Source organism: Eptatretus burgeri, chromosome 16 (assembly GCF_056783735.1).
Source record: "Eptatretus burgeri isolate ZD-2024b chromosome 16, Ebu_testis_v1, whole genome shotgun sequence".
NCBI classification, from domain to species: domain Eukaryota; kingdom Metazoa; phylum Chordata; class Myxini; order Myxiniformes; family Myxinidae; genus Eptatretus; species Eptatretus burgeri.
The window spans coordinates 2,753,947-2,781,713 of NC_140976.1; the positions used below are offsets into that span (position 1 = coordinate 2,753,947).

The window sequence follows — 27,767 nt, forward strand, 5'->3', positions numbered from 1 at the left end:
CATGAGGGTTCTGTGTTCCATCACAATCTTGTTTTTGATTTTATTGCAGAAGAAATGAAAAACTTTGGGAGTAATTCTGACATACCTTTAATATTAATTGGTGACCTCAATTCAAGAACCGGTCTTTTAAATAACTTTAATGATATTGAAAATTCTGTTGCTATTGTTGCTGGTATTGATGATGTTAATAATGACATTAAATAGTAAACACAAGATTGAACTTCTTGGGATCCGAATGACAGATTTAATCTTGACACTGTGATCAAAAATAATGGTTATGAAATGGTTTAACGATGTAACCATTATTTATGTCCAGAATTGTAGATTTTAAAGTTGGTTGTCATGACCCATGTTTGACTGATGTTCATAGCCCTATAGAAGTAAACATCAAAAACTGTTTTTGAAAACTAAATGGCTGTTAGATGGCTGGCTGAACAAAATGGCTGGCTGAACTAAAAAAAAAATGAAATGGCAGGCTGAACATGCTGAGAAGTATATGAATCATCCTTTTAATACCAAAAATCTTGCATACTTATAAGAGAAGCTTCATATTCCAGAATATGGTTTACAAGATCAAGGTAAGCTTGATGAAGTCACAAATCAGGTCAGGGGTCAGGTATGGGAGCATGTGCCAGAACAGCGCGTCGCTGCGTCCACTTTCCGCCGGTACTCCAGGGGCCTCCATCTGGCCTTCCCCTAGGCAGATGCCAGGCCCATCCCCATCTCCTTGAGATGCTGGTCAACCTGCTGCAACCACGAGGCACGTGGTCGGCCCATTGGCCTCCTCCACTCACGAGACTCCCTCGCTGAGAGAATCTGGTGAGCAGGATCAGCGTCAGGAAAACGAGCCACATGTCCATACAGCCGCAACTGACGCTCACGGACCATGCAGGTAACAAATCTCATCCGAGTCTCTCTCAGCAACCGCTCGTTGGACACAAAATCTGACCAGCGATAGCCAAGGATTCTCCGAAGAGACCTGGTACCAAAGGAATTAAGTCTCCGTCTCAGATCCTTGGTCAGAGTCCAAGTCTCGCATCCATAGAGCAAGACTGGAAGCACCAAGGACCTGAAGACTCGGACTTTCGTCCTCCCGCACAGGTACCGGCAGTGCCACACCCCATGATCCAGTGAATCCATGACTCCCCAGGCCCGACCCAGACGTCTGTTGACCTCTGACTCATAGCCAGCAGAGACATGAATATCACTGCCAAGGTAAGTGAATCTCTACACGACCTCAACATCCTCACCACAAACAGACACAGACAGGACAGCAGCATCCAAGATGTCATTGAAAGCGTGGATCTTAGTTTTGACCCAAGAAACCCGTAATCCCAGCGGCTCCGACTCCTCATTCAGCACCTCGAGGGCCCCCAAAAGGATATATCTAAAGTCTCCGCAAAGATGACTGCATCATCTGCGAAATCAAGGTCCGAGATCGTGACATTCCCAAACGATGCACCGCAGCTTGATCTTTCCAACATCCTCCCTAGAATCCAGTCCATACAAGTGCTGAAAAGTGTGGGGGCCAGTACACACCCATGACGAACTCCAGTAACAACTGGAAATAAGTCAGAGATGGTACCACCACACTTCACAGCACTCTCAGTACCACAGTAGAGTTCAGACATCAGATCGATCAGTTTTAGTGGCACCCCACGAAGACCAAGAATCCTCCAGAGGGCATCCCGATTCACTGAATCAAACGCTTTACAGAGATCAACATAAGCTGCAAGCAGCCCCTGCCGAAACTCTTGTCTGTGTTCGGTGAGGACACGAAGAGCAAGGATACGGTCAATCGTTGACCTCTTTGGTGTAAAGCCTGACTGCTCTGGACGCTGGTGCTCAAGCAGATGGTGGTGAACCCTATCAAGAATTATCCAAGCAAAGACCTTGCCCGGCACTGAGAGCAGCGTCACCCCTCGGTAGTTGTTGCAGTCTTGGCGATCACCTTTCCCTTTCCAGAGAGGGACAACAAGGCCCCTCTTCCAATCAGTTGGGATGATGCCTGTGTTCCAGGCAGAGCACAAAACTGCATGCAACGACACGTGTGCAGCATTTCCATCAGCCTTGAGAAGTTCAGCATGGATGCCACAGATCCCTGAAGCTTTACCCTGTTTCAACCGGTTCACCGCAGCCCGTGTTTCCACAAGCGAAGGTGGACCACAATTGATTGGAGGGTCAGCAACAGGGATTGTAACACCATTGACGTTCAACTCGATAGCTGGTGGATCAGCCTGGTACATCCGCTCAAAGTAACCGGCCCAGCGGGCCTTCACTTCAGACTCCTCTGTCAAGAGCCTACCACTCTCTGCTCTAACTGCAGTGCTCCGAGGGATGGGCTTGGATGAACGCAATGCGCGAATTCCCCTGTACGTGGGATGAGAATCACCTGTCCACTCTACCCCCTCACAGATTCCTCGCACAATGGCCTCCTTGTCCACCCTTAGTGCACGTACAGTTTTACACCTCAGTTACCTGAACAGCTCAGCTCTGCCATTCAGCCTGGCCCTGCGACTCTGGTCAATGGTATCCAGTGTCCCTTGAGAGACAAAATTCTTCTTTGCCCTGCGGTGAGTTCCAAGACATCCACCGGCAACATCAAGGACGGTGGTCTTGAAGGTAATCCATAACTCTTCAGAACCCCCCAAAGCACCCAGACACCCCAATGTCCACTCAGCCTGTTCGCAAACTCCTCAGCTACTCTCTCATCCTTGAGCTTGCCAACATCCAGCCTAGGCTGGGATGGTACCATTCTCCAGGATTTAAGGTGCAGCTTTTGAGTTGCCACAACAAGCCGGTGGTCAGTATTGAGGAACTGAGCACTCCGGTAGACCCTGCAGTTCTGGATCATCCTCCAGCGACCATCAACGAGGACATGGTCAATCTCCTTTGCCATACCGCCAGCGTTGGAATACCAAGTCCAGTGATGAGCTTGTGGGCGCTGAATCCATGAACCGGCCACCCTAAGTCCATGACTTCTTGCAAAGTCAAGGAACTTAGTGCTATTCTGGTTCATAGTTCCTGACCCATGGGGACCAACACACACCTCATAACCATCCCTATCAGTTCCAGTCGATGCATTGCAATCCCCCAAGACTGGAAGTGTATCTCGTCTGGGGCACTGATCAACCACAGACTCGAGAGTGGCGTAGAATGTGTCCTTCACGGTGAGGTCACTCGCCTCACTCGGAGCATAGACAGAGGACCAAGGAAATGACACCTAAGGAGTGACGAATCCTTAGTCTCATAATACACTCGTTGACTGGTGTTACCTCAATTATCATTGGGGTCAGTTTATTGGACACAGCTGCAGAAACTCCTTGAGTATGGTATTCATCAGAGCGACCAGACCAATAGTCGGTGTAACCACCCACCATTATCTCGCCGCAATCCGGTCTCTGAACCTCAGAGAGTGCTGCAATACCGATGTCCGAATGCTTGAGCTCAGATGATAACAGAGACAGGTGATCATCCTCTCTTCGGGATAGGACATTCCAGGCACCCACCCGAAGGGACCGCCTCAGGTTAACCCAAGGAGACCGCCGTCTGGTGGACGACACCTCAGCACCACTCCAACACACTCTCCCGCAATCTGATCCAGGGAGGTTACCCTGTGGTTTCCCTCCTTTCATCAAAGATTGGGGGTCCCGAAGGCTTTGCCCAAATCCCGCCATCCGGTGAGCTGCCTTGTGAAGGGAAGCTGCACAGGAGGTACTACCACGGAGTGGGTTTTCAGATTTTTTTGCGTTTGTGTGTTTTGCGGAATGAAGGTTTTTTCAGTGGCCGGAGTGCAAATCCTGCCACCAACCTCCTTATAAAAAAGTAACCCAACTGCAGGAGGACGTCCGCAGACACAGTTGGGTACTAAATTTGGACGGCCGTTGGCTCACAAGGAGCTCCTCCGCCCTTTGACAGGTTTTGTTTTTAATCCTGCTGGGTGTCCATATCCAAACACCCTCCTCACCAGAAAACCTGGTGGGGGAGACGGTTTAGTCGCCGACAACCCGACCATGGAACAGGTTAGTACAGGTTTACATGTTACCTGTAGCAGGTCACAGATCTGACCTGACCTGACCTTAAATCACTTGTGAGATATTTATCTGACTCCTGCAAGCGGTTTGGTTTGTTCAAAGATAAATCTACATCAAATACACGAACTCTTAAGCCGTACAAGCCCCACAGGACTGGAAATATTGGTGGTAACAAGCCAAGGTTTGATCAAGATTGTCATGCAAAAATGTCTCAATATCTCAAAATAAAAAATAGGGCCAATATCCCTAAGTGCTCACCTGGAAGAATCAACATTAAAAATATTGCAGTAATCATAAATCAACTGTAATCAATTTACCAAATGCAGGTTCAAACATATCATTCAAAGATTTTAACAAATCTATAAAACATCCGTTTGTGATATATGCTGATTTTGAAAGTATCCTTGAAAAGATAGATACTGTTTCTCCAAATCCAAATAAATCATACACAAATAAATATCAAAAACATACTGCTTGTGGTTTCTGTTATTATATCAAATCATCTGTTGGTAATGAATCCAAAAAGTTAGAACTTTATAGAGGAGAAGATGCCTCAGAGAAGTTTGAAAGACGATTGGAAAAAGACTGCAGAATACTAAGAGAAATAATGGTTAAAACCTATAAACCAATGTCATTAACAAAGGGAGAGAAAAATAAATTTTGGAAGAACAGTATCTGTCATATTTGTGAGGAGAAAATTGAGGGAGAGGACAAAGTTAGGGATCATTGTCATCTTACTGGAAATATAGAGGTCCAGCTCATTCCCATTGTAATCTTAATTACAAGCCCCCAAACTTTATTCCTGTCTTTCTTCACAACGCTCACTATAACACACATCTATTTATAAATGAACTTTCAAAGACATCTGGAGATATTTCTGCCATTCCTAACACAGATCAAAAATACATCTCATTCAAAAAACAAATCATACATCCCCCATAACCAATATCAGGTTTCTTGACACATACAAGTTTATGGCAAGTCCATTATCTAACTTAGCATCAGATATTAAAAACTTACCGAATCTTAAATCACATTTCTCAAATCAAGAAGAGATTGATCTCTGATCACAAAAGGGAATATATCCGTATAACAACACGGACTAATTTGAGAAGTTTAAAGAAACACAACTTCCTTCAAGGGAAAGTTTCTTTTGTAAGTTGAATAAAACTTATATTTCCGATAGAGATTACACACAAGCTAAAAAGGTTTGGGAGAAGTTTAATATAAAGAATCTTGGAGAATATCATGATTTGTATCTTAAAACTGATGTATTGTTATTGGCTGATGTGTTTGAAACTTTTAGAACAGTCTGTCATAATAAAAATTCTTATGGATTAGACCCTGCTCACTATTACATGGCCCCCGGTTTGGCTTGCAGTGCTATGTTAAAAATGACAAAACAGAATTTGGAATTAATCAGTGATATAGATGTGCTATTAATGATAGAGAAGGCTAAAAGAGGAGGAATATCTCAAGTATGTTTCAAGAGATATGCCAAAGCAAATAACAAATATCTTCCTGATGATAATAAGAATGAGGACAACTCTTACCTGATGTATTATCATGTGAACAATTTGTATGGGTGGGCTATGTCTCAATCTTTACCTATTGGAAAACTTAAATGGGTTAAAGAAAAACATTATGAAAAAGTTTTTCAAGACATTGTTGTCTCCTCTCAAAAATAATTGGATGAAGCTGAAGTTGGATATTATTTTGAGGTTGATTTAAAATATCCAGAAGAACTTCATAACAAGCATAAAGACCTACCTTATGCCCCTGATAAAAAAAAGTCCAAGAAAAGAATAGTTCAGTGATTACCAACAGTCAATCAATATAAAAGGTAAATCTCCAGAAAAACTACTTACTTCATTAAATGATAAAGAAAGTTATGTTTTGCATCAAAGGAGCTTGAGACAATATTTATCTGCTGGGTTGAGAGTGAGGAAAATTCATAGAATTTTGAAATTTAAACAAAGTCATTGGTTAAAGAAGTACAGTGGTGCCCCCAGAATCCGAATCTTATTCATTCCAGGAGGCTGTTTGGATTCCAAAAAGTTCGGATTCCAAAACTATTTTCCCAATAAGAAATAATGGAAAGTGAATTAATCTGTTCCTAGACCCCAAGAAAACCTACTTTCAAGACACTTTCAACTGAAATTACCCATGTTTAAGGTAAAATAAGATGAGTAAATGACCTTTTCTGGGTCATGAATCTCCTTCCAAACCTGGGGGATGAGCAGGAGCATTGTCGCTTCTTCCATCAGGTCTGGATGCAGCTCTGGCCTATCAGTGGCCATTGGGATCCAAAACGTAAACTGTTCAGCCTGGTGGAGGTATGTAATTAACCGTGAAGCACCAAATGGTGTTTTATATCCCAGTACACTCTGTGGAGACACAGACGTGCCGCTTTCACCGCACGGTTCCATGGGAGAGAATCAAGAGGCAAAGCGATTGGGTGAGGCAGCATGACGTCACTACCATGCTCGCGAAAAAAAACGTTGAGTTCGTTAAAGCCGATTCATCAGAGGGTTCATTGAATGAGTTCGCTTCACGACGGGTTTTCGCGCTTTTATCGCTTCTTTATTTTTCAGAATCCTACACACGGTCGATTTGGGCAGCTCGAACAAGGCAGCGAGATCAGACACACGCGTACCGCTCTCATGCTTAGCGATAAGTTCTTTCTTCAACTCAATCGTCGTTCTCACGGATTTCCTCTTATTCCTATTTGCTTCACTGCTCCTCTTGGGTGCCATGGTGAATGCACAAGGGTGATAATTGAAAAAAAAATGCACAAATCAAGGTGAAAACATGAGGTAAAGTAGCGATCGACACACGAGACATGCTTTCACGAGTACTTCCAACGACGAACTGAATGAACAAAGCGCGAAGATGCGGGTCGAACAGGCGGGGGAGAGGCACGTGAACAAACATGAACGCCACATTGTGTTCGGTTTTCGAAAATCTGTTCGGTTTTTATGGCAAAATTTTATCGAAAAAATTGTTCGGATTCCAATTTGTTCAAACAATGGGGCGTTCGGATTCTGGCGGCACCACGGTATATTGATTTTAATACAAAAAGGAGAACAGAAGCAAAAACATATTTTGAGAAGGACTTTTATAAATTAATGAATAATGCTGTATTTGAAAAGACTATGGAAAATGTTAGGAATTGACAAAACATAAGACTTGCTGCATCTTGGAAACAGGCTTCAAAGTTAATTAATAGACCAAGTTTTGAGCGAACGGAGGTGTTTTCAGAGAACTTTTGTGCTATTCATTTGAAAAAAAGATAGTATTGAAATGGATAAACCTATTTATATCGGAAGATAAATTCTTGACTCATCAAAGTCGTTAATGTATGGTCAGGTCAGGAATGGGAGCATGTGCCAGAACAGCGCGTGGCTGTGTCCACTTTTCACCGTTACTCCATGGGCCTCCGTCTGGCCATCCCCCAGGCAGATGACAGGCCCATCCCCATCTCCTTGAGATGCCGGTCAACCGGTATGTTTGACTATTACTAAAATAATTAAAAATCAAAGTACAAGGATAATGTGTCATTGTTATATATGGATACAGATAGTTCTATATTAGAAATTATGACAAGTGATGTATATGAGGATATGATTGATAATATTGTTGTGGGCTGGGTATCGGTGACGAGCGCGACCGCTAGATGGAGCAGTAGAGTCGGCTCCACTGAACACCCGGAATTCAGATCGTTACCCTCGGATAACTCTGAAGGTACGGGTCCCTTACAGGACCGTGAATCGTCAATAAATCAACCGCGTGGGCACAGGGTTATTTGCCAAACTTCAAAATACCTAGAGGCCCACGTGGCGAGCTACCGAGGGATTCACACCCTCGACGGGGCTCGAATGGGGCGAGTCGTTACCGTGCTCGACCCGTGTGTAACCAGAGCGGATGGTTACCAAGGTCCCGTTGGTCCAAATGTACATCTACAGCAGCAACGGCCTTTTTAATCCACCAACACGCACCGTGCTAAACCAATGAAGGAAAGGACAAAGACGAGCTGAAACATTCAACAAGAGGGGAATTTATTTACAATAATTGGGGGAAGGAACACAGAAGGGCAGAGTTAAACCGACTATAAGAAATGAAATCAATGTACAAGCAAAAGCACTTAACAGTTCCTACTTAAAGACGGGCCCACAGACAGACGCATATCCAAAAGAAACGAAATGGACCTTCCCACCTCGTGCGGTTTGGCCGAAACGAGCGAACCAGGATGAGACCATCAGCATCGAGATGACACCAGACCAGCGTCGACATGCGACCAGACCAGCGCCAGCGAGATGAGACGAGATCAGCGCCAGCTAGATGACAGCAGACGGGGAGCAATCCTCCTCCTCATGCTCGTCCCGACAACCACCACACTTCTTTTTCAGGAGGGAGGGGCTTCTTCTCCCGACCACTCGCCTCCCGATTGGTCGGACCCATCGTGTGATTCCCTGGCCGTCCTCCATTGGACAGGCCCGCGGTAGGTGGGGCAACTCCCACCCCTCTGGGCGGAGTCCCGAGCGGAGGCGTTTGTGGCTCCGCCCACCTCACCTCTGACCACGTACCTAATGGCGATGGTGCTGAGTTGGAAACGGGGCAGGTGAGACGCCCGCTCCTTGCCGATTGGCTTAGAGGGACGCCATGCCTATGTTTGATTCCGTCCACGCACGCGCTTGCTGGCGAGCACGCGAAGAATGTCGCGAGCGTAATGGCGTTAGGATGGAGCGAAGTAGTTGTTGTTGTTGTTGTTGTTGTTGTTGCGATACGGGGTGTAAAAATGTAAAAGAAAACCCTAACTATCAAAATAATTTCGCAGCGCATGTATGTAATTCCCATTAGACACAGGTAGGAGCCCCAAACTAGAAACACACACTTATCAAAATAACTAAGCTACGGGGACGGCTGTCTGTCTGTGTGCACAAGGCTTCCAAATTCATAACAATATTGATATATATGATACAAGTAATTATAAGTCAGGTGATGTGTTGTTTTCATCAAAGAATAAAAAGGTTATTCGTAACTTTAAAGATGAATTGGGTGGGAAGTTCATGAGTGAATTTATAGGATTGAGATCAAAGTCTTATGCCTTTACGTTTCTTGATAATAATAACATTGAAAGGTGTGATAAGAAGCTAAAGAGAATAAAGAAAAATAAAAACAATGTCACCCGCAGGGTGACCCGTATCTTGCCAAAAGGTGACCACGTGTGACTTCTTTAAGGTCACACTGAGGTGAACAGAGCTGCTATCCACCAGGAGCGACTCCTTGAGGATTATCTGCCAACGAGAGATTCCGATGAGAATCGTTCTACAGAGTAACCATGAAAAATATGTGTTTGCCTCATAACGTCACCAAATGACGTCATAATGTCTCAAGCTTGACATATCTAGAAAGCACTCATCGAGGTGTTCAATTTGAGGTACTACACGATATGGTTCCTAAAACTTGAAAATTTGACCTCGGGGTCAAATATGTTTGACCTCAGGCGCTAACCATGAAGGTCAAGGCCAATCGCCACCAAAAATTAATCAGCTGAGCGCCAGACCATGAACTATATTCCCATGAAGTTTGAAGACGATCCGATCAAAATTACTCAAATAATAAGGGTTTTGTCGACTCCCCTGATTTGCGACAAAGTGACTTTGACCTTTGACCTTGATCTTCAAAATTTTTTGCACTGAAAGGGACCTCTATACGCCTCTGATATGCAAAGTTACAAAAATTTCCAATGATAACTGTGCTCTGCAGAATTTTTTATATGTGATTACAGACAAACAAACAAACAAACAAAAAAAAAATACAAGCTGACTAACATATCTTGCAAAAACTTCGTTTTGGCAAGATAATAATCAAGGAAACAATAAACTTTAAATATTATTATAACTGTTTAACCTCAAAGAAGGAAGAGTACAGAAAAATGAATACAATAATAAGTTATAAACATCAATTATATATAGAAGAGATAAATAAGAAAGCATTAGGAGCTTTTGATGATAAAAGATATATTTTCGAGAATGGAATCAATAGTCTCCCTTATGGTTATAAGTATAAGTGTTAAGATATTGGGTTGGGATTTTTAACAGGCTACCGCTGTCTTTTTACTGATTTATAAATGATAGAACCAAGCAATAACCAAAGCGAAGAGTGGAGATGTCCTCCTTGTCCTTGATATTTTAATTGCAAAGCAGCTACCTTCTGTCATTTGCTCATGTACTCAAAAAGAAAGTAGCCGCCATTGTGCTGATTCTGAAAAAAATACAATTGCAATAACAATAATTAATTTCCAAGAACAAAAGTAATCTTTACTACAATTCATGGACCAGTGTTTGTATGTTTGATTGTCGTGCTACTCCTCTGATAGTTCTTGGCTGATTACATCCAGATTTGCTACCGAGGATCAGCATGACCCCAATTCATGTATGGGGGTGTTATTATCTTTGCTGGTGGTCTTGGGGGGGGGGGAGGTGGGGGTCACAAATGCTTTAGTAAATGTGTATTGTGTAGCACTGCCTCCAGGTGGGTGAGGGTATTACAAGTGTCCACCATTTACAGTACAGTATTCCTGTCTCCATGTTTTCCAATACCGTTTATAAGCAGTAGGTATGTTTTTGCTTCATGCACATAACCCAGGTTATTTATTTTGTTTTTGCTTACACAGAGCTGCCAGTTTCCTCTACGCCACCCAAGTAAAGGTATGCATCAGAAGAACATGTTGCATGCTTGGAACAAGATCACCCGTATGGCAGGTACTCTGCAAGTAACAACAATAATGGTATTACAAAACATTAATATTAATAATATCCCCTCTCATCATGGGTTTTTTTCCTCCTTGGACAAATGCCGTGCTAACGTGTATAAATAGCTTATCGTGGGATTTCTTAGGGTACCCATACTGGAAGTAAAAAATATGATAAATCTCAAACACTTATGATTACCTTTTTACAGTCACAACTGTTGTTTTGCACGAAACTGAAAGTGAGGAAACCCGACGTTCTTGAGGTATTATATGCTTATCTTATCGCCCACAGACTAACGGACCTGAGCCGACTCGACTTGCTAGGTGTCTTGGTAGGCCGCAACGATCTTTAGCAAATAAAAGAATTTAGCAAGTGTAACGTGCGATATTTCCTCTGACACCCTCTCTGGCCCAATCGTGACCTTATTCGATGAATAACCCTATTCCTAACGGTTTGCGTTTTTTTCTCTCTTGCTTGAGAAACTCTAAATCCACCTCGACAATGAATAAACGGTGTTCTATGATCCCATCAAGTGCGAGAGGTGGCTGTGCATTGAAACCTGTAAGGAGCAGGTGTAGTCGTCTGATTAAGCCTGTTATTTGGTTTCATCGGAATGTACTGGTTAATTTCTCAAGAATCGAGTAACGCTGTGGTTGTGCTGTTCAAAGTGTTTCCAAGAGTATTGAGCATGTTTGGAAAGGTGATAAAGTGGGATTATAAAAGTGAATAAAACGGATTTACATCAAGCCAATTACCTGTGTTGAGCGAACAAGTGGCACAGTGCTGGGTGATATTCTTTGAAGTTTCGGCCGATTCATGCGGCCCACCCAGGAGATTCTGGGGTTGCCATTGCTACCGTCTCTGCTCGCCGAATAACTCATCACTTCAGTGGTCTTGATCTACAACAGGTCAGGTAGGGGTTATCATCATTTTATCAATAATTACATATCTGCTCAACATTCCATCACAAGATCTCCACAATAGGAACCATGAGGACGAAGGTGTGGTGCCACCTGCCGTGACCTTCTGATGTCAAAACTATTCAATGCAGGCTGTTATTGTCCTGGCACCAGCCATCTATGGCTTGCTTTAACCTGAGATCAGAAGAGTGACGTCAGCATGGGGCCACAGTATTGGTTAACATGCAAGTCAATGTATGACAAACAGCACTTCAATAATGCAATTAAAAAGAAGAAACTTCACAAAACTTACACCTGGAAACAATTTGTATCATTCTGTGACAATAGTTTCCATTGACATGGTTGCAATATTTGGATCAAAAAAACGTGATATTATATTACGCAGAACTCACCCAGTTCAGGGTGTAGGCCCAAAGATAATATTAAGGATTGTTAACCAAGCTCAGGGTGTGAGTCCAACAATCAATACGATAATGGAGCTAAGTGTTTGTTATCTCCTCCTTGACAAAACGTCAACGTTCCACGAAACTCAGCTATATTGTACAGTACTTAGTATACACTTGCAGAGTACCCGCCCTATGGGTGATCTTGTTCCAAGCATGCAACACGTTCTTCTGTTGCATACCTTTATTTGGGCGGTGTATGGGCAACTGACAGCTCTGTGTACGCAAACAAACAAAAAAAACCCATGAAGTTACGTGCATGAAGGATAAACATACCTCCTGCTTATATTTCAAAATACCTCACTGTCCTGGAAAACGTGGGGATAGGAATACTGTAATGTAAATGGTGGAGACTTGTAATACCCCCCCCCCCACCTGGAGGCGGTGCTACACAATTACACATTAACATAGAGAATTTGCAGCCGTCCAATCCCTCTACCCCCCCCCCCGCCCCACCCCCAAGACCACCGGCAAAGACAAAAACACCCCCATGTACACTAATTGGGGTCATACTGATCCAATGTATGTTTGGTGTTGGCTTAATGGTTAGGGTGGTGGGCTTGGGATTCTTGGATCCTGAGTTCCAATCCCTCTCAGCTCTTGAATTAATACCAGGTGGGGTTGATTCTGCCTGTCATCCTTCTGAGGTTGGCAAAATGAATGCCAGCTTGCTGGTTTTGTGGCTTTGAAGAAAGGGGGGAGGGGAGCACAGAGTTTTGGTGTGGTGGTAGGGGGTGGCAGAGAGAGGACAGAGTTGGGAGGGAGGGTTGAGGACTTGGGGGGGGGGTGTGTGTGTGTGTGTGTGTGTGTGTGTGTGTGTGTGTGTGTGTGTGTGTGTGTGTGTGTGTGTGTGTGTGTGTGTGTGTGTGTGTGTGTGTGTGTGTGTGTGAGTGTGTGTGTGTGTGTGTGTGTGTGTGTGTGTGTGTGTGTGTGTGTGGTTTGGCAACCTGAAGTAACATTTTACATTATTCAGAATTTCCATGGGCCCCAGATAGTCCTGTTGTGCCTTTTGGGTCATCTAGGAATTTTGAGTTCTCTAAGTGTTTTGCGTCCTCGTGGTCTTTTGTGTCCTCGGGTAATTTGTGTCCTTAGTCATTTGGATCTCCTGAGTCTTTTGGATCCTCGAGGTCATTTGTCTTCTCTGGGTCTTTTGGGTCCTTTGGGTATGTTAGGTCTTTGAGGTCCTCTGGGTTTTTTTGGTACTCAGGGTCTTTTGGGTGTTTTGGTTTCTCAGGGTCTTTGGGACATTTTTGGATATTTAAGGGTCTTCAGGATCTTTTGTTTTCAGGGTATTTTGGGTGTTCAGGGTCTTTGTGGCATTTTGGGTCTTCAAGGTCTTTGTGGTCTTTAAGGTATTTTGGGTCCTCACGGTCTTTTAGGTCTTCTCAGTCTTTCAGGTGTTAATTGTCTATGGGGTATTTTGGGTCTCTTCAGTCTTTGGGGTATTTTGGGTCTTCAGGGTCTTTAAGTGTCCTCAGGATCTTTAAAGGTTATTTTGGTATTTTGTATCTTTTGGGTCCTTTAGGTATTTTGCATCTGGGGTCTTGATGGTCTTTTTGGTCATTGGGCTCTCTTGGGTCTTCTGGGTCATTTAGGGTATTCAGGATCTTTTGGGTCCTCATGGTCCTTTGGGTCCTTGTGGGGGGGAGGGGGGCTTTTGGGTCCTCTGGGTACTTTAGGTTAAGTATTTCAGGTTACAATTGTAGGTGATGTTCGGTCAGCTGTCCAACCAATGGGTGAAGAGCGGATATACATACATACATACATACATACTCACATATACTTGCTCCATTATCATATAGATAGAGTTAACCTGCTCTCACTGGTCTGTTTTGTGGTAGGCATGTGATGGCACTGGACCAATCATGTTCGGTGATGTACCTTGGGCTGCATAGTTAATACTTGGTGGCCTCGGCTTCACTTTTTAAGCCCCCCAATTTTTTTCTCATTCGCTCTTGATAGCGAGCTAAAAAGTATAGCAATCCAGAGTCATGTATACTAAGTACAATATAACTGAGTTTTGTAGATGGTTGATGCTTCATCTCGGAGGAGATAACAAACACTTAGCTCTATTATAGTATATTCAAGCATATACAACCTGTCGCTTCGCTGATCGGGGGTATTAAGGAGGGTAGTTGAGAGAGGAGGGAGGGAAGAGTGAGAGAGGAAGAGAGGGAGGGAAGGGTGAGAGAGGAAGAGAAGAGAGAGGGAGGGGAGAGAGAGGAAAGAGGAGAAGCGAGGAAGGGGGAAGAGCAAGGAATGGGGGAGGTGGGGAGAACTATGCCTCACCAAACATTGCTATACCATGGGAGGGAGGGATGCGAGGAGAGGGGGGGAGAGAGAGAGAGAGAGTGGAGTAGAAAAAGAGAGAAAGGTGAGTGGTGGAGGTGGTGTTAGTAAAGAGAATGATATGTAATGCTTAATGAGAAAACACACACACACAAACAATCTCATGTCAGAACAGCTGTACACAACAAAACAGAGTTTATAATGTAATCCGCTGGCACATCTGCAGAAACTTTGATGTCCCAGTTCCAGAAAATTTGTGGGAACATGAACCAAAAGTAATCACTGAAAACATGGAAGTACGTACCGCTCACTTACGACCTAATGAACCCATCGAGCGAGAACATCGAAAACAAAGCGTTGTGAGCAGATATCATACTTCGATACAAAAAATGGAGAAGAAGGCATTGCTGATTGAGGTGTTAATACCAGTGATTTTGGACGAAACGATGCAGAAATCAAGAAAATGACCAAACACCAAGACCTCAAGAATGAAATGAGAAGATCCGAGAAGCTGAAGAATGCCAAAGTTGTACCAGTGATAGCCGGACCTACAGGAATGAGGAAGAACCTCACAGTTATTAAATAACTTGTCTGTTGGGATTCTGACTCTTTGATGCACTGGAGAAGGATATAGAATAGATGCCCTGTCTTTCTTATATGATAACCTTTTCCTCTTTACGACACGTTCATGACGTATGATTTTGCGTCAGTTTTCATTTCCGCATGAGCGATATTCACGTTCATGCACGCGAGAAGTAGCCGTTAGCCCAGTGTAGACTCATTCTATTCCCTCTCCATCAGGATGCGTTGGCTTGGAAATAGACGATTTATTTACACTTTGGACTTCCAAAATATTTGATTAAACACACTGCAGGCTTTTCCTGAACAGTTATTCTGATGGTCAGAGATGGCTGCAGATCATTCACCTCAGGCATCTACCTTTTTCCATTGATGTTCAACACCCACCTCTCTTTCATCGACGTTTGACATCCACCTTTTGCCATCGACATTTGACGCCCTGTTCGGCAGCTTCATGGACACTGGCTGGCTCTTGTTCATGTCGGGCTGAATGGGGAGGTGATGTTTGCCGTTGACATTTTGTGAGTACTTCACGTTTTCGCTCGGTAATTCTGGCAAATGGCTGCTTTCTGGCATTCATCTAGTGCCCTGAAGATGGTGGCGTAAGCCAGGCCTGTGTTAATTGGGAGTTGCATCATGCTCGATGGTGGGGAAGGAATGATCGCGAGAATTGACGGTTGGAGGTCACATGCAGCCACGTCAGGTCAGGTATGGGAGCATGTGCCAGAACAGCGCGTCGTTGCGTCCACTTTCCGTCGGTACTCCAGGGGCCTCCGTCTGGCCATCCCCCAGGCTGATGCCAGGCCCATCCCCATCTCCTTGAGATGATGGTCAACCTGCTGCAACCACGAGGCACGTGGTCGGCCCACTGGCCCTCCTCCACTCATGAGACTCCCTCGCTGAGAGAATCTGGTGAGCAGGATCAGCGTCAGGAAAACGAGCCACGTGTCCATACAGCCGCAACTGACGCTCACGGACTATGCAGGTAACAAATCTCATCCGAGTCTCTCTCAGCAACCGCTCGTTGGACACAAAATCCGACCAGCGATAGCCAAGGATTCTCCGAAGAGACCTGCTACCAAAGGAATTAAGTCTCCGTCTCAGATCCTTGGTCAGAGTCCAAGTCTCGCATCCATAGAGCAAGACTGGAAGCACCAAGGACCTGAAGACTCGGAATTCCGTCCTCCCGCACAGGTACCGGCAGCGCCACACCCCATGACACAGTGAATCCATGACTCCCCAGGCCCGACCCAGACGTCTATTAACCTCTGACTCACAGCCAGCAGAGACATGAATATCACTGCCAAGGTAAGTGAATCTCTCCACGACCTCAACATCCTCACCACAAACAGACACAGACAGGACAGCAGCATCCAAGATGTCACCGAAAGCCTGGATCTTAGTTTTGACCCAAGAAACCCGTAATCCCAGCGGCTCAGACTCCTCATTCAGCACCTCGAGGGCCCCCAAAAGGATATCTAAAGTCTCCGCAAAGATGACTGCATCATCTGCAAAATCAAGGTCCGAGATCTTGACATTCCCAAACGATGCACCGCAGCTTGATCTCTCCGACATGCAGCGATGCGCCAATAGGCAAGCTGGATTTGGCTGAACTCACCGCTCTTTCATTTTGAGGCTCCGCCCACACTGGTCACCTACAAAAATGATGAGAGGACCGCATTTCTGATGGTTGGTGACAGCTCCTGACAGTTCCTTACATCTCCTGACCATTGGTTACAGCTCCTGATAGCTCCTGATCATTGGTTACAGCTCCTGACCATTGGTTACTGCTCTTAACAGCTCCCGACCGTTGGTTACAGCTCCTGATAGCTGCTGACGGTTGGTGACAGTTGGACCGTTCCTGCTGGTTCTGCCTGGTACATGGCTCTTGGCTGACCTGATTCTTCATGCTCCTGGTTCTTGGGGGTGATGACATGATGTTGATTGGTGTTTGAGCCTGTTTGCGGGTGGGTGGCGAGGCAGGGCGCTGACAGTGGACCAAGGCATGTTCACACATTTTCGGTCATTTTAGTAGATGCACGACGACTTCTGCCTTGGTAAGCCGAGACCAGATTTCTTTTTCCACTGAATGATCTGCTGGGTACCCATGTCTAGTGTTTAATTGTTAAGTAAGGCAAAGTGATACGCATCTGCTCTTTGTCTATTTTTCTACAACTGCTTGTTGAATTCTTTATTTGTTTGAGATCATTTTGATTGATTTTAATTCATCTATTGACACCACAAGGATATAAAAATTCTTCAGTATATTTATTTTTCTTAATAATAAATTCCTTGTTGACATTTCAATCTGTCCATGCTTGTCATTTCCTTCCATTGATCCAGCATCGTTCGAACCAAGATCGACTGGGGGGTAAATCCCAAACTAATTGAACTGTCAAAGTCGGTGTGCACCAACGGTAAATGCTCGGCCACCTTACTTAAGATCTAATCAAGATAAGATTGGTGCATCGCCGAGGGTGCGTTCCTCGGTCAGGAGGCCATGTGACCTCCAGTTAAATGGCAAATTACATGGTGGACACTGGAACTGTGGTTAAGCGATTGGCGTTTGTGGTTGTTAAGCAACCCACCATACCACGAAGTTAATTGTGAACGGTGGCCCCAGGTACGGTTCTTCCGAGGTTCTCGCCGGACCCGATTCTATTTATCGGCAAAACAACATGGGGCAGTTCAATGAGGGAATGGACGCAACGAACAGGTTTACATTCACACAAGGACATTTATTATAATAAAACACGTATGCAATTAAACAAGGCAAAACACGTATGCAATTATACAAGCAACAAAAGCAGGACAAAAGAACTACAACCGTCTACTTATTATGTACAGTCACTTGCACTTAACAGCAGTTCCTACTTATTAGACGGGCCCACGGACACACGTACGCACACATACACACACCCAAGAAATGGTGGCAGAGGCCTTTAATAACGAGCTCCAGCTCGGAGGACAGGTGAGCTGAAACCCAGAGCCTATCTCGAACCTCTCCACCTCGTGTGGTCTTCAAGTTGTTCGGACCCGGGCTCCAGCGAGAGCGAGCTGGATCCAATCGCCGAGCTGCGATCCTTCCCGAGCTCCCGCAAATCCTCCCACGCTTCTCAACACGTGCTGGTGAGACGAGGCGCCAAACCTTCCCGTCGATGCGTCGCTTCCCCGAGGAACCACCTCCCGCGCTTCTCAACACGTGCTGGTGAGACGAGGCGCTGATCCTTCCCGTCGATGCGTCGCTTCCCCGAGGAACCACCTCCACGAAGAGGTCGATGAGTCGCACCAAGCCGGGAACCAAAATGGAGAACAAAGAGCTCCACGAACCAAGAAGAAGCCACCACTCGCAGCTCGAGCCGAGCGACCGGCTTAACTTCCTTCCAAACAGGGCAGCTTGAAGCAAAAAGCTCTCCCGAGCCAAGCAGAAGCCGAAGCTCACGGAACCGTCAAAGCAAAGATCCTCCAAAAAGCCTCTTCCCGAGCCAGGCCTCAGCCGAAGCTCACTGAGCCAGCCGAAGCAAAAAGCTTCCGAAGGCCTCAACCCTAACGCAAGCCAAGCAGGACCTGACGGTCTGCTGAACGACTCCCCTCAACTCCCTTCTCCAACTCTGCCCTTCCAACTCTGCCCACGAACAAAAGAAAAAGATCTCCTCTTATCCTTCTCTGCCCTCCCCCCGCTCCCGGCGTGACTCATGAATCATGCCCTCGTGCTCCATCCCCCGCTCAGCCACGGGTGGGAGGGAGTTGTTGACATCATGAGTTACGGGACGGCAGGGTGGTTCTTGCTCTTCCCAGAAGAGGGGGAGGAATGTCTCCATTGTTCGTTTCCCTAACTATTAAATCGATCTGCAGCGCATCTAATCGATTTCTGAACATTTAAACAATGAAAGGTGAGCTATCTCGGGAACATTCACTTATCGACATAGCTGACTAAAGGAACCTGTATGTTGTGTGCAATCAAATTCCAAAATCGTAACAATACACTCGGTACCCGTGGCCGCAATACTGTCATGCTATATATCGTTTTTGGCCCTCTCTCTCAATGGTGAAGAATCACTCTAAAATTAAATAATTCTCGTATACAGATCTGGATTTGGATTTTCACCAAAATCAAATCAATTCGTCCTTGATTCATCCACACACCCAACATGTCCACAAAGTTTCATCCAAATCTGTCCAAAGCTTTTTCAGATTTCGTGCTCTATATCGGTTTAGCCCAATCTCTCAATGTTGAAGAATCACTTAAAAAGATGCTTGGTGCTCCAAAACTTCAATATAGACATAAACAGAGACATTTTGAAGGACATTACCATAAAACAGACTAAAAACAAAACCACAAAGCTTTTCGTTGTGCTCTCATCAGGTGAAATTTGAACAAAGTGAATGAGGTAAGGAAGACGAACCGTCTAGTAGACACCTATCAACAAAGTCAATTCCGATTGGACATTCTCTACTGATGAGTCATCACCACCCAACCGTCTCAGTGGGAGGAGCCTGTTTGGTGTTCAGCTCTCCAATTGGATGTTGCAAAATCTGAGGCGGAGCCACAAAGGCTGTTGCAGAAACCTCCATCAATATTTGGGACAAGTTTGTGTTCCTCTTCTTCTTTGCAAAAATAATCAAAGTGAGTGGACAAACTCTTTTTGCCGACATAACATGGGGCCCATGGAACAGATAAATGTCGCTTCTAGTATTCTGAGATGTGTTATACTTTATCCTCCACTCAATATCTTCAATGCATCAACATATCCTGTTCAGCACAGTTTGCATTCTCAATCAAATTCTGTCCAATAGCAGATACACACGATGTTAGGATTAATGCTGGGACCTTCCTTCAAGCACGTACCTGCTGTATTTGTGTACCAATTGTGATTTTTTCCTGATGGACAAAGGGACGTGCTGTTTGATTCTGTCAGTCAAGGTCTGGGTAGTTCTGCCGACACACCGAGCATCACATCAGCACTTGAGCTCATAAATAATATTGCTAAGTTTTGAGGCAGGTAGAACATCCTTCTTAACTGCAGGAATCAGGCATCGAGAGGTGAAAACCACTCTTGAACAAACAGCAAGATACGTGTTTGAGATATCTTTGATTTGTTCCTCATATCTTTGCGACATTTTCCCTTTCCAAGGAATTTTCATGTAGATTGGGCACTTTTCAGGACCCATCATCTTCCGTTCATCTGGAGCAGTGAGGAATTTGTGCATAAACCCCCTGATGACATACTCAGGATATCCATTCTCACTTAGGATGCCGGCAATCTTGTCCATCTTTGTCTGAAGCTTGGAATTGGAACATATCCTCTTAGGTTGACTCACCGAAACATTGATAGGGGACATCAGTAGGGGACATACAAATGTTTTGATATGTTTCTGCGTGAATTTTCATTCACTAGTGATTAGTGGATGCCCGTATGTGCCTAACGGCTTCCCCGTTCTCTTTCAGACACACTCCTCCTCCACTTACTAATGTCAAGCCCATTAATCATCCACTACAGGGGCGTGGCCCGCTCGATGTCACCCTGGAGGCAGGGCTTTTTGCCTGCTTGGACATGCAACTTGGTTGTTGTTTTGAGGACATGATCCCTCTTTATCGCCAGTCTTGAAATACAAAACATAGGAAAAGGTAACTGGGGGAAATTATCCTTAATCTCTACCTAATTAACACAGCACCAACCATCATGTGGTGGCATGTAACACTTAAGCTCACATTTTCCCTGCTTAATTTGCATCGAGATGTCTCCGACACGTCCACGGACCAAGCTACTCTATACAATCCTATCTCTCCAATGAACAATATAAGTGTGTATATTTCTATATAATATATTGTTACGGCTGTGGAAATTTGCACAACACCAGAAATGTCCTTAGATCAGTTATGCCGGAAAGTTTATGTGCAGATAGTTCCCCACCGTTGTTTAGAGGGTATAATTCGTATTCACCGGGCTGCGACGCTTTGAGATAGCCGTTTTTCTTTTCTCGAACATTATTTTGGACCAATCATCCCCCAACAACCAAATTGCCACCACCAACATCATTCCCAAACAACTACAACTCAAACACCACTACCTTCACCTCTTTACCTCCACAAATCCACCCCGCAAACATCGCCTCACCACCATTCTCAAACGACGCCCACAACAACCAAATCGCCACCACCAACATCGTTCCCAAACAACCACAACCAAACCACCACCATGTTCGCCCTTTTCCCTTCACTACCATCAACAACGCCACCCCGCAAACATCGCTTCACCTCCATCCCGGAGACAACGCCATCTTCACGCTGTCAGGAAGAGCACTCCGATGATTTTTACCACGTCCGCTTTGCCGAGGTCGGAGTTCACGCTGTCAGGACGAGCACTCCGATGATTCCCGCAACGTCCACTTTGCCGGGGTTAAAGGTCGCGCTGTCGAGACGAAGCCTCGGAGAATTACACACATCGGCTCGGCCGGGACGAAGCCGCGCTGTCGAGGCGAAGCCTCGGTGAATTACACACATCGGCTCGGCCGGGACGAAGCCGCGCTGTCGAGGCGAAGCCTCGGTGAATTACACATCGGCTCGGCCGGGATGAAGCCGCACTGTCGAGGCGAAGCCTCGGTGAATTACACACATTGACTCGGCCGGGACGAAGCCGCGCTGTCGAGGCGAAGCCTCGGTGAATTACACACATCGGCTCGGCCGGGACGAAGCCGCGCTGTCGAGGTGAAGCCTCGGTGAATTACACACATCGGCTCTGCCGGGGTCAGGGGTCACGCTGTCGAGCGAGTGTTTTGGTGATTTCCACCACGTCGGCTTTGCCGGGGTTGGAGGTCAAGGGTCAGGGGTCGATTCTCGCTTCCCCGGCCCTATAAAAGGGCGAGCAGAACGGAGCTCAGGGCCAGTCGGTTTTACGGAGCTCGAGGCAGTGTCGAGAGAAGTGTCGGTGAGTTGGTTGCCAGTCGGTTTTACGGAGGTCGAGGCAGTGTCGAGAGAAGTGTCGGTGGGGCGGTTGCCAGTGTTGGTGAACGGAGCTCGCAGTCAGTGGTGGGGGAGACGAGCTCGCGACCAGTTATAAGTCAGTCTGGGTTCAGTTTTCGAGAGACGGAGCTCAAGTCAGCCAGTTGTGGGGAGACGGTCGTGGTGTCAGAGCGAGAGTTGGTAAACGGAGCAGGGACGCAGAGAGGGGCTCGGAGGCAAACCAGAGGGCTACGTGGAGACTACCGCCGGGAAAAGGGGCGAAGTGGAGACCACACCCAGGGAGAGTTTGCCGGAGCCAAGGCGGTCCAGGGTGCTCGTTCGAGCGTCATCTCGCTAAGAGAGCGTCAACTCGCTAAGAGAGCATCAACTCGCGAAGAGAGCGTCAACCCGCGAAGAGAGCGTCAACTCGCTAAAAGAGCATCGACTGGCTAAGAGAGAATCGACGTGCTGAGAGAGCACCAGCAATTCCCCCCATACCGAGCATCCGTGCTGAGAGAGCGCTGGTAACCCCGTCCAGTCCGTGGTACCTGCTGTGTGGCGCAAGCCTGCGCATCCAGGTGGAGAACGCCGGAGAGAGCTCACCGACCAAGCCGGGTGCCCGAGGACAGGCGCGGCCACGCCAGGCCGTGGGGGAGTAGACGTCGCGACCTGCCCACCGTCGCACCATGAGGGCGTGGGTAAGACCCTTCGGTCTCGTGGGCCTGACCGTTCATCCAGGCTCCACGTCACATTCGATCCACGGACCTGTCTGCCACCCTTGTCTTTGGGGTGGCTTTTCTTTGCTTTTTGTATAAATGCATGTGGTGGCGCCGTCTCGTAAGTAGACTTGTTTAAGTGACTGTGTGTGCGAATAAAACGCTTTATTCGGTGGTAATTCTTTTATCTGCTTGCTTTGACTGTACATACGTGCATGATTCATTGCTGTGACTGTAAATACGTGCAATGTCTAATAGATGTGCTTATTGAACTGTTCCCCGTTCGTTGCGTCCTATTCCCTGTTTTGAAAGTGCCATCTTGCATCACGGAAGAAATTGGTAGAGGGGTGTAAGCACCCGGTAAACAGAATCACATCCGTCGAGGTCGGCGATAACACCGCTCGGTTATCACTGTAGCACGGAACGGACCGCTTAAGCGGTTCGTGTCCGAGGCCGACCTGTGGCGAGGTACGATCGCTCGGTCGACTACTCGCGCAGGTACTTAGGTAGGTCAAATTTGGCGAGCAACCCTATCCTGCGTGGGTGGGCAATTGGCACGATCGTGGTGAGGTTAAACCCCCACCCGTGTCGAGCTCATGGCGGTAGTTCCAAGGAGGGTCACGACTGAATTGTCCGACCTGTGGGTGACGCGGTCACGATTCGAGTTACGCGGCCGATCGCACGCCGGCGGGCGCGAATTCGCAACAATATGTATATATGCCGTACGTGTGTGCCCGTACGTGCGTGGTCGTACGTGCAAAAAAAAACTTTCAAACCGCGTGCCAGAAACAACCACACAGGCCGTTCCTTCGCTCTCGCGTGCCCGTATCTGCGTGGCCGTACGTGCAAAAAAATAATAAAAAGAAGAAGAATTGTGACGTCAATCGTCACATCATAGCACAGTGTACTGTCATTGGTTTGGTAAATAAATGGCCATACCTTGGGAACCACTTGTCCGATTAATATCAAACCTTGAAAAGGCACATCCACAGGGCCCCAGAAATATACCTGGCAAGTTTCAATGAGATCGGAACAGTGGTTGTCAAGAAACAGCGGTCGCAGACACACACACACACACACACACACACACACACACACACACACACACACACACACACACACACACACACACACACACACACACACACACACACACACACACACACACACACACACACACCTGGAATTATAGATAGATGCAGAATGACGAAGGAGAAAAAAAATAGCATTAGCTGAAATATTATCTCGTACATGCCGTTATATAGATGATATTTGTGTGATTAACGATAATTTTTTTTGATAGGCAGCTCCACAAGATTTATCCAGACAGCCTGATTACAAACAGGAGTGGTAATGATTGGAGAGTTGCTGTATATCTGGATGTGTTGGTTAGAGTTGGACAGAATGGTTATTGTGCAAGTGTATATCATAAAGTTGATGATTTCAGTTTCCCTGTAGTCTTGTACATCTTTCCAGGTAGCAATGTACCATTTAAAATGGGTTTTTGCAAGGAATTTTACAAGGAAATTATGCGCAGGAAGAGGCCATTCAGCCCAACATGCCTGCACCACACCAATACCACATTTAATAAATCAATCAACACCCCTTCACTTCGTGTGCAGCCTTTTGGCGGCAACACTGGTACTCATTTCGCCAACCTCAGAAGGATGGCAGGCTAAGTCAACCCCCTGGTGTTAATTCATTAGAAAACGGTGCTTGAACTCAGGACCCAAGGATCCCAAGCCACCACTCGAACCACTAAGCCAAACACCAAGTTAAATGTCTTTTCATCTCAGCTACTTATATTTGCAAGAATTTGTTCAGTGAAGGATGATTTTTATGAAACGTGCTGAGAAGGTTTTTTCCATCATGTTAAACAGAGGATATTTGGCTGATTGTTTGATCAGGTCTTGTGAGAATGTCTGTAAACTTCATCGTCACCTTTTAAGTTTGGTTGGCTTTCATGTAAACAAGTTCCAATTGCATTGCATTTAATATAATAATAATGAATTAATTATATTAGTGAGGTAAATTTTTGATTAAACATAAATATATTATATATTTATTTATAGATGGAATTAAATAATGGAGGTATTCAGATGAAAATACAATTTAAAAATATATATTTATAAAATACATTATAAATAAGCATGACTATAATTTCTTGGAGGTTGCTAAGATGTACAGTGCAGCATGGTAAAATCGGTTATTAATGACAGTTTGAATATATGAATGACAGTTTGAATCGATGGTTAAAGGAAGGTTCTCTGTAATGGACCTGTCTACAAGGTAAAGTGTTTATCGCTTAATATATGATCATATAAAGTGATGAATGAATAGTCATATGCAGTCATCCTTTAAATAAAAGTAATAATTAAACAAGTTTGTATAAAGATATTGCATTTCTGTGTTGACTGACTGTCTGGACACAACTTTGAGGTTGTGGGTCCATTGATGTTGAAAAATCTACTGATGTGGACCTGTGGCCGGGGTTGTGGATCCGCCGTTTGGAGAGGTTCTGGGCTGAAAGGATCGAAACCTCAATGAAAAACGGTGCTCAGCTGATGATCCGGGAAGTTGGGAAATCATTCGATTGCTTATAAGTTAAGGTTATAACTTCAAATATCATAGCTTTTGTAAGTACTTACCAGTACATAATATATCCGTGTGTGTGTGTGTGTGTGTGTGTGTGTGTGTGTGTGTGTGTGTGTGTGTGTGCACGCGCGCATATTGTTATGTCTGGCTTTCTTCTTTGGACTACGGTGCAGTAATTGGTCTTTATTTTGATTGTCACACGCCAAAACCTCTCCACCAAATTGCATCCGAATCCGTCCACAACTTTTTGAGATATCCTGTTTACAAACAAACAGACAGGGGTGAAAACATCACCTCTGTTCAGCTTTGGTGGTGGAAGGAACAAGAAAGATGTCGTGCTTTGCACGATACTTGCATATTACAGATAAACAATAGTTGCCATGGAAACAGCATTTTCGTAATTTGGGAAATTTCACCTGTCAAGTGTTTTACATGATGGAATGTTGTGCATAACGAATTTGGTTTATACATTTTCTAATTGTCGCTAAATAGGTGTTTTACATGTTTTGGATGGCATTGACCTTGACATTTATTTTGTATGCAGTCCATCGTCAAGGCTCGTGGAAGCACTATTACACTGAACAGACAAGGACAAAACAGACAAGAACAGGATGCAAAACATGCATGGGGATGGAGAAGTAAACTCCAAGGAGGAAAAACTCGAAGGTTATGAGGGAATTTGGTGGGGTTGATGAGGTTGACAAGATCATGGTTTTGGATTGGGGACAATCTGATATGGTGGTGAACAGCTGTCTTGAAGACCTGGAGGGAAGAAGGAGATTGAATAGGATGTGGAAGTTGATTCCACATGTGGGAAAAAAGAGAAACAAATGAGTGGAGCGGAGTAGTGATCCTGGATTTAGGTAGTTTCACGAGCAGGGGGTTGATGGTGGACCTTGTGTGCCATGGAAAAACCTAGGGGGGACAAAGCATGGAAAGAGCAGAAGGTGCAAGACCATAAAGGAGGTGGTAGAAGACAGAGAAACCACTGACCTGTCTGTGATGGCAAAGTAATAGACCCATCGACTCAGCTTCATCATGGGACATTCCAATGATCTTGAAGGCCTTGGATGTGAGGCAGGGGAGCCACTCCAGAGGAGAGAGCAGTACTCCATCAAGCTGCGGTTGAAGGCCTTGCAGGTGGATAAGAGTTCAGGTGTGCCTGACGGAGGATGCCCAATCGACAACTGGCTTTCGAGGCAAGCTTGGAGATGTGGCTTTCCCTAGAAAGATCATGGCAGATAGTGAGGCCCAAAACTTTGAATGAAAGGTCTTCTTCAAGAGGATTATTGAGAAAGTAGATGGTGGGAGGTTTTTCAGATGGTCCTTTCGGAGAGACATCGCGAGAGTGTGAGATTTGTCAGGATTGAAAGACATGTTCCACATGTTGGACCAGCTTGTGATTTTATCCAGATCTGCAGAGAGTGAAGAGACTGCTGCTTGCCAATCTGAGGGATGACAGATGATACAGTAGAAGGTGGAGTCATCAGCATAGAGATAAAGATGATTTCCCAGAGAGTCGGAGAGATCATTGATCAAGATGAGGGTTCGGACTGGGCCCAGAACCCTGCCTTGGGGCACTCCAACCTTGACAGGGAAAGGAGATTAAAGGATTTTGTTAAGAGCCACACATTGGTTACGATATTAGAGGAAGTCAGTAATCCATGTGTGGAGTTAGCCTTGGATGCCAAACTGTACAAAAAGCATGAGATATCTCCAGAGAGATAGCCCTGAACTCGTGTCTGATATTGAAGGCCTCCATCCATTGTTTGGTGAATAGAAGTAGCATGTCCAAGGTGGAGTGATCTGGTCTGAAACCAAATTGATGATCTGAGATGAGGTTGTTGGAGATAAGGAATGTTTTCATACCAACTGCGATGATAGATTACATGACCTTACTCATGATTGGAAGTAAGCTGATTGGTTTGTAGTTAAGTGGATCAGTTTTTGCAGTGCAATGATGTTGGCAGATTTCCAAACAGATGGAAGATGATGGAGCACAAATGACAGTGCGTGAAGAGCAGAGAGAGGATGTGCAAGAGCAGGTTTTTAGGACGCGTGAGCAAATGCCATCCAAGTTGAGGGTTGAACGAACCTTCTCAGGTGCAAAAAACACAGAGCTCAGGAGCAGGTGGGTATGCAGGGAAGGATGGGTACTGAGAGAGAGAGGGAGGGGTTGGGGACACAAGATTTGGAAGAAAACACAGAATTGAGGCAGTCAGCTTTCTCATGAGCAGAGTCTGCAATGATGCCATTTTAAGTGAGGGAAGAGATGGAAAGGGATCATACTCCAGAGACAGACTTGACAAGATGCCACCAGGTTTTACAGGAGACAAGATTAAAAGTTCATTCTTGAGGTTGGACAAATGTTGATTTCTGACTCTTCTGAGAGTGGACACACACTTGTTGTGGGCTTTTTGGAATGCATTGAGATTACCTTCAGTCAGGTTTTCCTTCCAGGAAGAGAAGGCAAGTTGATTCAGAGCAACT

The 27,767-nt window shown here is 45.3% G+C and overlaps 1 protein-coding gene across 8 annotated transcripts in view; it reads right to left on the bottom strand.

Annotated features, from left to right (window-relative positions):
- LOC147010333 (transient receptor potential cation channel subfamily M member 2-like) overlaps nucleotides 1-27,767 on the bottom strand; it is a 190,132-nt gene that overhangs the window by 144,979 nt on the left and 17,386 nt on the right. For all 8 annotated transcript variants that reach the window (XR_015052250.1, XM_085858980.1, XM_085858976.1 and 5 more), the window contains exon 2: nucleotides 11,548-11,691. Coding sequence is in view for 7 of the 8 variants with exons in the window: in XM_085858980.1 (XP_085715106.1) it covers nucleotides 11,548-11,691 (144 nt within the window). In the remaining variant the exon portion in view is untranslated. The remainder of the gene's footprint in view (nucleotides 1-11,547; nucleotides 11,692-27,767) is intronic.